A 15,103-nucleotide genomic window follows, 5' to 3' on the forward strand; every position below is an offset into this window, starting at 1 on the left:
GACATTAGTTTGGCTTTATGATATGGCATTGTAAGGATAGAATTAATGCCCTAAAAATTAATTGAAAAAAACCCTCAAAATCTCTAGAAAAAAGAATGAGCCCTTTTGTGAAGAAAGATTGGCACAGAATGCAGTGCAAAGTGTTTATTAACCTACTTTAGATCTCTGCTTTACCAAATGTCCATGTTATTGTTTAGAATCTATAATCTCCTAAGAGTTTCTTTGCCCCAGGAAAAAAAAAATGTGACAGTGGGCCCTCTGTATCTGCAGGTTCTGAATCCTCAAATCTATCCAACAGAAGATTGTAAATAATTTTAAACAGCAGTAAAAAAAAAGACATAGCATAACAACTATTTACATTTATATTGCATTGGGTATTATAAATAATCTAGAGATGAATTTAAGCATGTTGAAGAATGTGTGTAGGCTATATGCAAATACTACTACATTTTATATAATAAACTTGATCATGCTGGAATTTTGGTATTCAAGGGTCAGGGGATTGGTTCTGGAACCAATCCTCAGTGATTAGGTACTATATATGTGTTCAAGGGCTGTTGAATAAAAGAAGAGGCTGTTTGTTTTCTCTAATACTAAGTTACTAAATTGACACTCCTGTTGAAAATGGTGACTCATTTTGGAAAATTTCCTTTACTTTTACAGGAAACACATAAAGAAAAAAAAAAAAAAACTAATCAGTGTCGAACTGACTTAGAGTAAATTCTCATACTACTGAATAAATATTGCATATTGGCCAGTTGTGGTGGCTCATGCCTGTAATCTCAACACTTCGGGAGGCTGAGGCGGGCATATCATCTGAAGTCAGGAGTTCAATTACAGCCTGGCCAACACAGCAAAACCCTTTGTCTACGAAAAATACAAAAATTAGCCAGGTGTGGTGGTATGTGCCTGTAATCCCAACTACTCAGGAGGCTGAGGCAGGAGAATTGCTTGAACCCAGGAGACGGACCTGCAGTGAGCCAAGATTGCACTACTGCGCACCAGCCTGGGGGACAGAGCAAGACGCCATCTCAAAAAACAAAAGTAAACAAAACAAAAATTAAATATTAACAGAGGAAAACTAGCACAACAGACAAAGTCCTAGAAAAGGAAGAGCTTGGCTTTGGGCTTTTGGGAACTATTACAGCAACACTGTTCAAAAAATGGGGAATTATTTAGCTGCCACTTGTTCAATTAAAATATTTGTTTCTTCTATTACTGAGAACTATATTTCTTGCAAAGAGAATACATCATCAAAAAGTCTTTTTAAGTATGGAAGAGTAAAACTGTAACAAAAGAAACAATAAAAATAGATGTCCAAGGGATGATCTCAAAGTAGAATATATACACATTGAGCCAAAGGATTTCTACTGTCAATAGGTGGTGAAATTTAAACACTGGCTATTCAAATGAGAAAGTTTCCATCAAAAAGTTTCCATCATCTGAGGTCAGGAGTTCAATTCCAGCCTGACCAACATAGCAAAACCCCGTCTCTACTAAAAATACAAAATTATTGTATTAGGCTAAGAAATTAGGCTGAGTACTGGTTCCAAGGCCAAGTTTTCAGGTTTGGTTCAACAGGCGAATCATGTAAAATGTCACTTCTCTATTAAACTTATAAACTCAATGTTTTTGTACAATGATTTGCCAGCCCCCCCAAAAAATTCTTCTGAATATCAGTTGTCATAACATCTGAAGCATTCTTATGCTTTAGTTTATATTGCAATTGTACGCATGCTTTATTTCTAGGAGAGTCCTAGACTATGAGCTTGGATTCATGGTTGTGTTCCAATAATGGCTAACAGAATGCTTTACATATAATTGAAGCCAATCATGTATTTGATGAATGAATATGTGAATGCATGTAATTTAAATTCCTTACAGCTTCAAAACTTTATAAATGAGAAAAGAACTAATGGACTCAGATAGAAATTTCCAAATATTATGTTCTAAAATGTTCTTTTAATGTGACTGCTATTTTCAAAATGGGTTCTAATAAAGTCTTTTGCAAATGTAAAAGTTTTTAAAATACGTGTCCATTTGAAACTTCAAAGACACATTTAGTATATATCTCGGCATAGCTGGTAAAGCTCTCAGCTTGGAACCAGGAAGTCTTTGGGGATTTTCCCACCAGGAGAGAAAACTAAGCAATTTGAAGTAAAGGAAGATTCTCTCTCCCAGTAATGAACATGGCAGTAGGAAAATGAGCTCAGAATTTCACATTCAAACCTATACATACATCGTGGAGTGGATAGGCAGATGAATAAGTGTTAGAGTTTAGCAGCCTTTCAATCCCAAACCTTTTCTTCCCATCTTCTATGCCGAAAGGACATCTTGAGAGAATATAGTACACCTACAAGGTAAGTACAAAAAGACACTATCACATTTCAGAACTTATGCTTTCCACATTCCTTTAAATAACAATTTTAAAATGTCTACATTGAATGTAGATACAGGTTCTAATTATAGAAGGAAGCTTCTCTTGGTTGTCTGGAATATGCAGAGTGTGGGATTATATGGAGTTTGCAGATATTTTAGCTTCTGAGTCTGAGAGCTCCCCATTCCTTTGATGGGGTGAAAAGGTGAACGGACCATAATTTATTGTTTCTCCTGTCCAAACCTCCTCTTGAGTTCTTTGTGCCAGAATTTCTACTATAATTAGGGCTTCAAGTAGGAGACTAATGTCACTACTGACAGTTCAATTGGGGGAATATGGAGTAGAATTGATATTTATCCAAGCTGTCTTGAATACTTCTTCAATTAATTATTTTTACAAGGCCTTTTACCTGATATCTGAATGTATTAGCCAAGGTGATCCTATCTCTACAGCCACTTTGCAATGACTTGCATATTTCTATCAGTTTTATCCTGAATATAATTGGGCTTTGGTGTCCTCTGTTCTTATATTTCTGTGAATTCAATCTCATCTGCTTTTTGTCTTCCAGCAACTCTTCAAAATTTCTGTATTTCTAATTGCTAAATTTGTTTTTATTCAGCACTGTTTTATACATAGTCCCCAACCTTTCCTTTCTTTTACATTTTACCATTCAAAGACTCTTTGATTGGAATGGTTGTAGTTCTTGAATCATCATCATCTAAACTCATCATCCATGTTAAGAGCACCTCAATATCCCATCTTGGTAAAGAAATCATAATTTATGCAAGGTAGTTTTAATTTTTATAAACAATGTCATAAATATGACCTGTTTTACATATTTTGGATTATTTCCTTAGGAAAGGTTCACCAAAGTAAGAACTCTGTTTTGGGATGTTAACAAAGTGGAAATATTTATACTACCAGGTATTAAGATGTATTATAGAGCTATGATAATAAGTAAAGTATAGTATTGTAAAATTTAAAAAAAAACTGAATTTAGGCCTGAAAAGACATTATTTGAAAAAAGTTATTGCAACAGGTGGAGAGGGACTATTGCAATAGAAAGATTCAGAGATCTGCAAACATCTGAAAGGTCGGGCAGAAAAGTGATCTCATTAATAGGGAGAAGTAAGCAAGTGTCAGGGATGATCTTTCTTTATGCTAAGGAGGAGCTGCTACACATGACAATATTGGCTCAAGCTGAGGGTAGGTTAATGTCCAGGTTCTTATAGGGAGAAGAGAAGCTTAATTAAAGTTTGATCAAGTTAAGGTCAACTTCTTGTTCTGATGGATCAATAAGGATAAACAGTTCAGCTAACCATTTATAAAATGAAGAATGAGAATTTGGAGAAAGTGAAGTGTGTCTAGTCTTTGTTACCATAAACTGTTAGTAACAACAAAAGGGAGATACTGCAGGAGGAAGGATAGATGTAAAAGAAGTAGATTTTCCCTGGTGCCAAAAGGGAAAGTGACTTCCCCTACCTCCTTTTTCTCAGGATACAAGGGAGTCTTCAAAAGACTCATGAAAAATGGATATGTGTGGTTTTCAAATTTTATGCACAAAATTAAACTCATACTAACTTGTTATAACATGTCCGAACAGGATTTAGTTTGAGGGACTAAGAAGGACACATCAGTTTGAAAAGGGCCGCTGTCAGAGCAACATAAATTCTGCTAAAATTGAAGCAAGAACAAATATCAAATTTATGGTGAAGCTTGAGGGGAGGAATGGTGACCTCACTGATGCTTTACCAAAAGTTTATGAAGTTTATGAAGACAATCCCCCTAAAGAGATCAACAGTTTATAAATGAATAACTCATTTTAAGAAGGGATGAGATGATGTCAAAGATGAAGCCCACAGCCGCAGACCGTTCACATCAATTTGCAAGGAAAAAAATCCACCTTGTTCATGCCCTAATTGAAGAGGACCAAAGACGAACAGCACAAATAATAGGCCAACACCACAGATATCTCAACTGGTTCAGGTTTCACCATTCTGACTAGAAAATTATAGTTCAGCAAACTTGCCAATCAATGGGTGTGAAAATTGTTGTACTCAGTTCACCTGTAGACAAAAGCAGTTTTCAATGGAAATTTTAAATAAGTAGAATCAAGATCCTTAAGAATTTCTTTGAAGAATTATGACAGGGATGAAACATGGCTTTGCCAGTGCTATCCTGATGATAAAGCACAATCAAAGCAATGGCTACCAAGAGGTGGAAGTGGTTCAGGGAAAGCAAAAGCAGACAAATCAAGAGCAAAGGCCATGGCAACAGTTTTTTCGGGGGATGCTCAAGGAATTTTGCTTGTTGACATTCTGGTGGGCTGAAGAACAATAGCTTCTGCTTATTATGAGAGTGTTTTAAGAAAATAGTGCCAGGCACTGCTCAAAGCTTTTTATGTCTGAACTAATTTAATTATCTAGGTAACCTATGAAGTGGATATTATTCCTGTCTAAGCACAAAGAAATAGTGGCACAAAACCATGATTCTTTGTGAGAGAGGTTTTAATGGGAAACTTAAAGATCCTAGGACTTCAAATGCAGAGAAAACAATACTATTTAGAAGGCAGAAAACAGTTTTAAATGAAGGAAAAAAAGTTTTGAGGTTTCTCAAATTCTATCCATATATAAAGAAATTAAAACATTTCATTTCCATTTGGAATGATAAATATTTCCTTTATTATGCACTGACTGTATAAAACCAAACTCTAAGACTATAAAACCATTTTACAAAGATCTTACAAAATCAAAGTCCTCTAGATCTCAATTAATTGCTTTTTCCAATACTGTATAACATCTCTTCCTTTACTACATCCATACCATGAACCACTCATTTTTAAACAACAGTTTGAGAGTTAGGGAGGGTAATGAGTTTATGTGGTCTAATTACACTTTCAAACTGCTCAATATCACCAAATGCTTATATCCTATACAGAAACACCTTGCAGAAATGGTATGACATCTGCACATGTATAAAAGCACACACAAGCATACATCTTGGATTCAAAGGGATGTGCCCAAAGGTCTTCTCTACCTACAATTCTGTTTCTTGACGAGGATGGAAAGAAGGTTGCCTGATCTTCGATGAGGAAGAGCTCCTGCCGATGTCTGCTGAATTGGGCAGTAAAGTATTCAGGATGGGGATACTTCACACTCGTTGGGAGGCTCACAGGCCCAAGCACATAGCTCATAGGAGTTTGCTTAGGTCGGGGAATATCACTCTCCTTAATAGGCATTTTGATTCCCAAGACTTCAGCATAGGTAACTAATACCTCCCAAGGGGCATGGATCTTGACAAAATAAGTTCTTCCATCTTCAGAGTCCTGCATAAAAAAAAAAAAAGCAAAATAGCAGAAAGCTTACTGATCAGTTTGTTACTGAGCTGATTAAATAAAATAAATAATATTTTATAAAATCTCAAACACACCGAAGTATTTTCAATTTTTTGAAATTTTCAGGCAAAACTTTGAGAAAACAAAATTCACAAAACATATAGTTATAGTTACATAAACATGTGTATATGTATACATATAATGTGTGTATATATGTGAGAGACAGAAAGAAACATATAAAGACACACACAAACAGAGAAAGAATATTTTTAAAAATATATTTCATGGTCAATGTATACTCATCTCTAAATCCACAATTACCTATGTGGTTCCGGGCAATTTCTTAAGTTTTTAGTAACTAGCTGTAAGTTCAAAATTTTACTTAGGTTATAATATAAGGGATACATATAGACTGTAAAATGTACTCACTCTTCTTACCCAACTTCTTTGTTTTGCCTACACAAAGAGGAAGAACTTTAGATAATAAAGGTTCATTGCATAGGAAAAACTACGGATTGTATGGTATAATAATTTATTAGTTCACTGAAAATGGGAGAACTGGAGAGTAATGCTTTAGGTTTTCTTTTTTCTTTTCTTTCTTTTTTTTTTTTTTTAAGATAGAGCCTCACTCTGCTGACAAGGCTGGAGTGCAGTGGCACAACTATGAAACTCCTGGGCTCCAGCAATCTTACTGCTTCAGCCTCTCAAGTACTGGACTACAGGCACAATGCCCAACTAATTTTTTATTTTTTATTTTTTGTAGAGACAGGATCTTGTTATGTTGCCCAGGCTGAAACTATTAGAAATTTCATAGATAGGGTAAGATATTAAATAGGACTTTAAAAACAATATTGAAGGGAATTCTAGAAAAACAGTAAAAATCAGTTTAAAAAGAAAACTTGGTATATTCATGAACAGAAAGAATGTCTTGGCTTAAACAGCAGGTTATGCTGCAAGACAGCCTGGTTAATTATTTAGGGGACCAGATTATAGCCAGACTTCAAAATGAAACTGTTATGAGAAAAAGTCCACATCTTCTTTTTCTTTGTATCCTGAATGCAAACTGTGTCCATTTATTACTGCATATTCACAGTACTCATCTACTTACCTGTAAGACTACAGGCCTTATCATCCCAGTGCACATATCTGTAGCCAAAAGAGCTATTGTATTGCCTCCAAACACAGAGTCTATCCAGTCAAAGGCCAGAATAGGATAAAACAACACTTAAAGAGTCTGGTATAAATTATCAACTACATTTACCCTTTTGTCTTCTATTTCCAACTCAAGACCTGTTTTTCTCAGATTTTTTTCAAACTCTTTTCTTCTTTCCTATGACAAAAAAAAAAAAAAAATCAACACAATTATGTAGAACACTTTTGTTTTATTTGCTCAGTATTGACAGATTCAATATACAATGGCTGTGACTTTGGATAGCTCTCTGCCTCTCCCATGGTTGTATATAAAAGTGCTCCATCTGAATGTCAGGTACTGCTTTTCTCTTGTGCTATAATTCGCAACAACTACAAAAATGCCGTATATCCAGGAATAATCACCAGGAAATACGCAGAGCCTCTATCTGAAGAAATGCACAAAACTTTACTGAATAACGTAAATTTAAAAACTTTATAAACAGAGAGACATGCTCCAAGTTGAAAAGACTCACTATTACAAAGATCAATACTCTTCAAATAAACTATATATTTAATGGAATTTTAAGCCAATATGTCATCAAGACTTTTTAATCCGGAAGGACAAAATGGCTTCACTTAGCAAAAAGTAAACTTAAATTTAACTATAGGTCATTACTGAAAATAACCACTTGGGTGCCTAGTTTTTCATTTGTTTGTTTGTTTGTTTGTTTTGTAGTGACAGGATCTTGCTCTGTCACCCAGGCTGGAGTACAGTGTTGTGATCACAGCCCATTATAGCATCAAACTCCTGGGCTCAAGTGAACCTCCCCAGCCTCCTCAGTAGCTGGGACTACAAGCAAGTATCTCCACACTTGGATACTTCAAAAAAAAATTTTTTTATAGAAACTGGGTCTCATTATCTGCCCAGGCTGGCCTTGAACTCCTGGCCTCAACTGATCCTCCTGCCTTAGCCTGCCAAAGCACTGGTATTACAGGTGTGAACCACCCATCCACCTTTATTAAAGCAATGTATTGATGACAAAAAAAAGTATTTTTATATTTTTAAGACATTTTTATTGAGTTAAAATACACATATATAACTTACCATCTTTACCATTTTTAAGTGTACAGTTCAGTAGCAATAAATACATTTATACTGTTTTTCTCCCTTTATCTCCCTCCTTCCCCTTCCCTTTCCTGGCTTCTGGTAGCCACCAATCTACTCTATCTTGAGATTCACATTTTTACCTCCCACACATGAGTGAGAACATATGACATCTGTCTTTCCGTGTTTGGTTTATTTCACTTAACATAATGGCTTCCAGTTCCATTGATGGCTGCAAATGATAATATTTCGTTTTTTCAATGGCTGAAAAATATTCCATTATATGTATTTGCCACGTTTTCTTTACCTATTCATCCAATAATGGGCACTTTTCCTTTGCTGTGCAGAAGGTTTTTGGCTTGATATAATCCCAGTGGTCTATTTTTCCTTTAATTGCCTGGTCTTAACCAAAGAAGTCTGTCTAGATCAACATCCTGGAGCATTTCCCCAGTGTTTTCTTCTAGTAGTTTCAAAGTTTCAGTTCTTACAGTCAAAGCTTTAATCCACTTTGATTTGATCTTTTGTATGGTAAGAACTATGCGTCTGGTATCATTCTTCCATATAATTATCCAGTCTTATCAGCATCATCTATTGAAAAGCCTACCTTTTCTCCATTGTATGTACTTGGCCCCCTTTTCAAAGATGAGCTTGTTTTAAATGCATAGATTTAAATCTGGATTCTCTATTCTATTTCATTAGTCTGTGTGTCTGTTGTTATGCCAGTACCTTATTGAAGGTATGAGATGCAGGATAGTCATTTAGTTATGCACAGTTGGAAGAGAAATGTGGACTGGAAAAGTAAATTCAGGGATTGTATGATTAATGTATATAAAATCATAAAATATATTATTTTAAAACAGTAAGACAGAATCATCAAATACATCAGCGTAAGTTAAGGAAAGGTGAGGATTAAGGACTGTGCCCTGAGGCACTTCAATACTAAGAGATTTAGGAGAAGACTGAGAAGGAGCAACTAGTGAAATAAGAAAAAAACTAAGATAATGTGGAGTCCTGGAAGCCACATGAAGAACATACACAATAGAAAAGAGAAGGATCAACTGTGTCAAATATTGCTAATAGGTCAAGTAAGATGAGGGCTAAGGCTTGACCACTGGATTTTATACAAGGAGATGGGCAGAGTGGCTGGGACGAAGGCTTGAAAAGAACAGGATTAATATATAATTGGGCAGAAAAAAATACAGAAATAGTAGATAATAGGAAAACTGGGACAAAAAGAGGGTTTTTATTCATAACTTTTTAATACAGAAAAATTAACAGCCTATTTGTTCATTGAAGAAAATGGCCTAGTAAAGAATATCAAATATAATTTAGGAGAAAGAGGAACTAATTTTAGGAGCAATATCCCAAAATAAGTTTACAGAAATGAGTTAACAAAGCAGGCATTAAACTCCTATCCTTAGAAAGGCCTGGCTGCAACTTTCAAAAGGTTGGTCCTAGTGTCTGGGACTTGCTTTTCTGAAGAGTTCCTTCCACTCCCAGAACTGATAAGAGTGACTCATTTTGCCTATATTGTTTTTTCAAATAGTGTTATTTATGCTGAATATCTGCTTTCCTTCTGGGAGTATGAAATTTTGGTATGTGCTAAGCTGAAGGGGACAAGGTAACCAGCCCCTAATAAAAACCTAGTGCACTTTAATGGGCTTGCCCAATAGATATTTCACATGTGTTTTCATACATTGTTGCTGGAAAAAGTAAGTGTATATCCTGTGATTCTACTGAGAGAAGAATCCTTACAAGCTTGCTCCTGGTTTCCTCCAGACTTTGTCCCATGAGCTTTTTCCCTTGCTGGTTTTGCTTTTTATCATTTCACTGTAATAAAATGTCTCCATAAGCATGACTATAAACTGAGTCCTGTGATTCTTTGTAATGAACCCCCAAACCTGAGGGCTATCTTTGGCACTCCTGAATAGTAGGCAAGAAGAAACAGAATGCAGGGCACACGTGGAGGAGTTGCCTTTAGGTAGAAGGATAAATAGTTGGTCTATGGTAACAGAGAGTAAGATAGCTTACACAAGCAAAAATCCTGGTGGATGGACAGATGTGGTAGTAGAAATTTATAGGTTTTCTCTTCTTGCTTCAGTTTTCTCAATGAAGCAGAAAAATGTGATCAGCTAAGCTTGAAGATGGGAGGAGGTGTTGTAGGTGTGAGAGAGAAAAAACATTATAAAACAGTCATCTAAGAAAGTGGGAGGCAATAGAATATGGAAGGAAAGTATGATTGCCACAAAGCATAAGGACCCAGTTAAGGTCCATGGGCACGAATGTAAGGTAAAGTCAGTCAGTAAATTGTAAGTTTTCCTTTCTGCATGTGTGCTGGCATGTAGTAGGTGGGGCTGGGTTTAACTAAAGTTGTTGTTTTGTCAAGCACAACTGGGAGAGGGGAAAGGGACTTGATGAGATATGTAACACAGTAATTACAATTGTTGACCATGAGACATAAACTGAATAAAGAGTGAGAGGGGAATAAGAGCAGCAAAAATCAGTAAGATGATTGCATCTTATCTGGTCCTGGTGAGGTGGAAGGAGGAAGAATGTGGATCAGAAAGATGTGAGGTGTAATCAGACAGTTGTACACATAGAATGAAATTATAAATAGTTGCAGTTATTAGTAATGACAAGTTCTAGGTGAGTGAATGGCTGAGTAGAAGCTAAGATCATTGGAAAAGGGAGTTCAAGGAACAGAGAGGCCAGGGTGTCAAAATAATCATCCAAGTATGAATTGATATTATCAATGATTTAAAAAGATTGCTGGAAAGACTGACAGTGATCTAGGAGCTAAAATTGTTGAGGAATAGAAGATGCAGAGACAGATAAATAACAAAAACAATTCAGGATAATAATAAATTTGATGAGATTTAAAGCTCAGGAATTTCAGGGACAAGTGAAGGAGAACATTAGCGACAAGATACAAGGAGGGCAAGCAGCACTTACCCCATCTCTAGGGAAATGCTCTGTAAAGAAAAATAACCATCATTTGAGAGGACTGCTACAGGAATGTTCAGAGAAGAGACGAAAATGATGACGGTTCATGAATTTCAGAGGCCTGGTAGAAGGCTTTCTAGACAGTGGGTGGAAAAAAGGGACAGACCTGTATGTGTACAGAGTCTTGGGGGAATAATATCTTTATTTTTACTTTTTATTTTATATGACATTTATTTTGTAAGTATATAAGTAAATGTGTGTATAAAAATGGATTAATTTATGATTTCAAATACTGAGTATTTATCGAGCATCCATTATAATCCAACCACTGTTCTAGGATTTGGGTATATAGTACTTGGGTATAAAGTACTTGGCCTCATAAACTTAATTTATAGTGTTGGAGACAGCAAACAAGTAAAAACATGAACAAATAAGCTCATAAAGTGATGTGTAATACAAATAAAACAAAATCAGGAATAGAGCACAATATAAAGGCTATACCTGGAGGAATAGATTAGTCATACGTTTCCAAAATGAAAATATCATACAAAAGGCAATTATCATATTCAGACACATACCTCAAATTTTGGATGTTACATTTAATACTAAAGTGAGCTATAAAAAGAATCAGATACTTGGAAGAAGAAGAAAAAGAAGTTAGCATGCAAAATATCCAAAAAATAACATTGACTTTACATGTCTCTTCTTAAGCTGCCTACTTTACAGTTATCTCGCTCAGTTTAAGGTTTCAGTAACACTTAAGGGCTTTTCACTTTTACAACATAATTCAATGCAGATATCCATGTGAAACTATAAAATGTGCTTCTTTTTATTATTCCCACTTCTCTTATAATGCACTTACCGCCTTTAACTCTGCGTCTTTCTTTATGTCATCAGCATAGGAAAGCACAAAATCGATTTGCCTAATCCCGTCTCGGAAGAAGATAGAATCTTTGCTTTGCTGATTTTTTTGAAACTGCCGGAGACATAAATGACACAATTGTAAATTATAGTTTTATTCTGAAATGGCAAAAGCACAAAAGGAATTATTTATAATTTGGTCACCAGCTACTTTTTTTTCAGTCTTGAAATGACAAGTCAAGACAAATAACCAGAGTTTTTAGCAACAGATTATGTTTTGTTTTATAGTGAAATTCCATATAAAAGATTAAGCAATAATGACTTAGGAAGAAGATAAGCATGTTAACTACATGGACATACAACAAAAATGCTGCAAACATACCAAAATATGAAATGGATATATACACACACACACACACACACACACACACACACACACTGATCCCAAAATGCACAGAGACTGACTTGTTATCTTTATTAAACAACATCTCACGTAGTCCACTAAATAATTCATGGCTACACGCAAATTTGGGGGTACAATTAATTACAAACCAATTAATGGAGTCTCACTATAAGAAAACAAATGTATGATTAATGTTTATTCTATGTTTTTATAAAATTGTCACTTCCTAATTCAGCTTTGTAAGGATTAAAATAAAATCAAGGTGCAGTTAAATATTAGAAAGCAAGTAGCTTATTAGCTGGCATCACAAGTTAAGTTTCATGCAACTCGCCCTTCAACCTCAATTTCACAGGTGAGCAAAAATCAATTCTTTGTTTAAATTGGCAAGAATTATCTCAGTATAATAATTACACTTATAAGTCCAACTTTCACATGTTGTGTAGTTAGTTCATTAGTTCCTTCACTTTAAAAACAGCAAAAATATGACAGCGCTTCAGAAGAAAGAGATTTCACGTTTGACTGATTTGGTTTTCTTTTAAAGTTTATATCTAATATTTAATATTCATAATAGCCTACATGTATTATTATACTTAGAATTATGCAAATAGATAATACAGTGGCTGTCAATGAGATAATCTTCCAATTGCTTTAGCTCACCTGCGAATGAGTAACTATATGGTTTTAATTTTGACAACCAGTGTTTCTATTAATTTATGAGTTTCTTTTATTGTGTACCCTATGGGATTATTTTACCCAAGTCAGGTGAGACAGGCCTCCCAGAAAAAGGAATGGATGAGGATCAGTTATATGCGAATAAGCCATAAGTCTCATGTTTGATCTGTGGTCTATGAACAAAGTAAGAGCATTTACATAGCTAATGAAAAGCTGATGTGTCTCAGAAAAAAACTAGCTCCCAATGCACAGGAAGAAATGAGTGGAAAAGGGAACAAATAAATTTAAAAAAAAAACATCTAAGGAATCTAGAGATTAAGTGCCAAGATATAGTGACTCAAATGTTATGTCTGAGTTCTCTTCACCTCAGCCAAAGAATGCATAACCATCTTCTATTTCCTAAAAGAAAGTAAAAGAATCTGAGAAAAATCAAACTGCTATCACACTACACTTTGCTTATAAATCACTAAAAATTGAAAAGAAAGAAAAAACAAAACAAAACAAATCATTGGCACTCTTGTAAATCATCACAGCGTTAGCATCTTATGAAATCCACCAAAATTCTTGGAAGGCAACTGAGGCAGAAATAATATACTACTTAGACTAAATAAAATCAAAGCTCAAAACTTAGAAGAAAAAAATAGTACTCTTGCTCTAAGTCTGTGACAGTCACATTTTGTATGATAGGGGTTTTTTGTTGTTTTTGTTTTGTTTTGTTTTCAAAAACTAATATATTAACAGGTACTTATATTGTTTACACAAGCTAAATCTGGGTACACAAAGAGCAGTTCTGGTGACAGAACATGTGCACACAGGAATTAACAAAACTTATATTCAGAGTATTTGACTAGAAAATAGACAAAGTAGCTAAGAGAATAGTAACTCCAATGATTTTCCTGAGTGCTCAGTCAAAAATAGGTAAACATACTGTCGTCCTGAAGGCCAAAGGCTAGCTAGGAAAACCCGAATTTCTATCATTATATCACACCCTGACGATACACTATAAATCTGTTTTAAATACGGGAAAAAAAATCACTGGGAGCCTTGTAAGTCACCATGAGGGACATGTCTCAGGACTACCAATAAAAATCAGTTAAGGCTGAGGCAGAAAAATCTGATAATTCTGTCACATATAACTGAATGTTACTAAAACACATCATGATTTTGTTTTGCTCAAAACATGACATAAATACATTTTGTAGTATGTGTGGGCATTTGTGTTTATACTTGGCTTGTCCTTAGAAATACCTATTTGTAATTATGTAAACATCTGAGTGGCTTCTCTGTAAAGGATGTAGTTATCCTGTGGTTCAAAAACCTGAATTACCGGCTGGGTGTGATGGTTCATGCCTGTAATCCCAGCACTTTGAGAGGCTGAGGCAAGATGATTGTTTGAGCTCAGGAGTTCGAGACCAGCCTGGACAACATGGTGAAACCACTCATCTCTCCTAAAAATACAAAAATTAGCTGAGCATAGTGGCATGCCCTTGTGGTCCCAGTTACTCAGGAGGCTGAGGTGGGAGGATTACATGAGCCCGGGAGGTTGAGGCTGCAGTGAGCCATAATTGCACCACTGCACTCCAGCCTGGGCGACAGAGTGAGACTCTATCTGAAAACAAAACAAAATAAAACCCTGCATTGCTGATGAAAGTTCATAAACCTCTGAAACTGTATGAATTGTGTGTGTGTGTGTGTGTGTGTGTGTGTGTGTATACATTTTAGGAAGAGGATCTACAGATTTAATCTAATCCAAAACAAATTAAGAATCACTATTCTTAAACTTCAGTTGCCTGGGGACTAGGAATCAGTGACAACGTTCCCCTAAATCAAAGTATTCTATTAGAAGAAAAATAACTAAGGCTACCACTGCAGCCATTCAGAGCATAAGCAGCATCATTCAGCACTGGTTTTACCATAAGCCGCCGCCTCAGGAACAAATTGAATCGCTTTGCAGGCTGTGAAGCAACCAACAAAGAATTAGCAATTCCTGCCCAGAATTACAGTAAAGATTCCAAAAACAGACACAGACAAATTAACCCTCAATATGATCATTTTATAAATGTATGTGTGTGTGTTTGTGTGCATGACATTTCAAACTGGAGGATACAAATTAGCAAGGAAAAGAGAAGAAAAAAATGGGAAGAAAGCAATTAACATGTAAAGAAAATAAGGAGACTTCAAAGTAAATTTTCCTAAATTCTTTAAACAGAGACTAAACATAACAAATATTTGTGGATTTATATTTTATTATATTTATTTCAACTTTTTTTTAAGTTC

At 35.2% G+C, this 15,103-nt stretch overlaps 1 protein-coding gene across 8 annotated transcripts in view; it reads right to left on the bottom strand.

Annotated features, from left to right (window-relative positions):
- Positions 1-15,103, bottom strand: part of ANO5 (anoctamin 5) — a 100,108-nt gene that overhangs the window by 52,950 nt on the left and 32,055 nt on the right. For 4 of the 8 annotated variants that reach the window (XM_077964824.1, XM_077964823.1, XM_015114626.3 and 1 more), the window contains exons 4-8: positions 14,740-14,781; positions 11,753-11,866; positions 6,973-7,041; positions 5,418-5,702; positions 2,240-2,353 (exon numbers count right to left, since the gene is read on the bottom strand). In XM_077964824.1, the coding sequence (XP_077820950.1) occupies positions 2,240-2,353; positions 5,418-5,702; positions 6,973-7,041; positions 11,753-11,866; positions 14,740-14,781 (624 nt within the window). The remainder of the gene's footprint in view (positions 1-2,239; positions 2,354-5,417; positions 5,703-6,972; positions 7,042-11,752; positions 11,867-14,739; positions 14,782-15,103) is intronic. The other 4 variants (XM_077964826.1, XM_077964825.1, XM_015114630.3 and 1 more) reach the window with 1 other exon arrangement.

This window comes from Macaca mulatta, chromosome 14 (assembly GCF_049350105.2).
Source record: "Macaca mulatta isolate MMU2019108-1 chromosome 14, T2T-MMU8v2.0, whole genome shotgun sequence".
NCBI lineage: Eukaryota > Metazoa > Chordata > Mammalia > Primates > Cercopithecidae > Macaca > Macaca mulatta.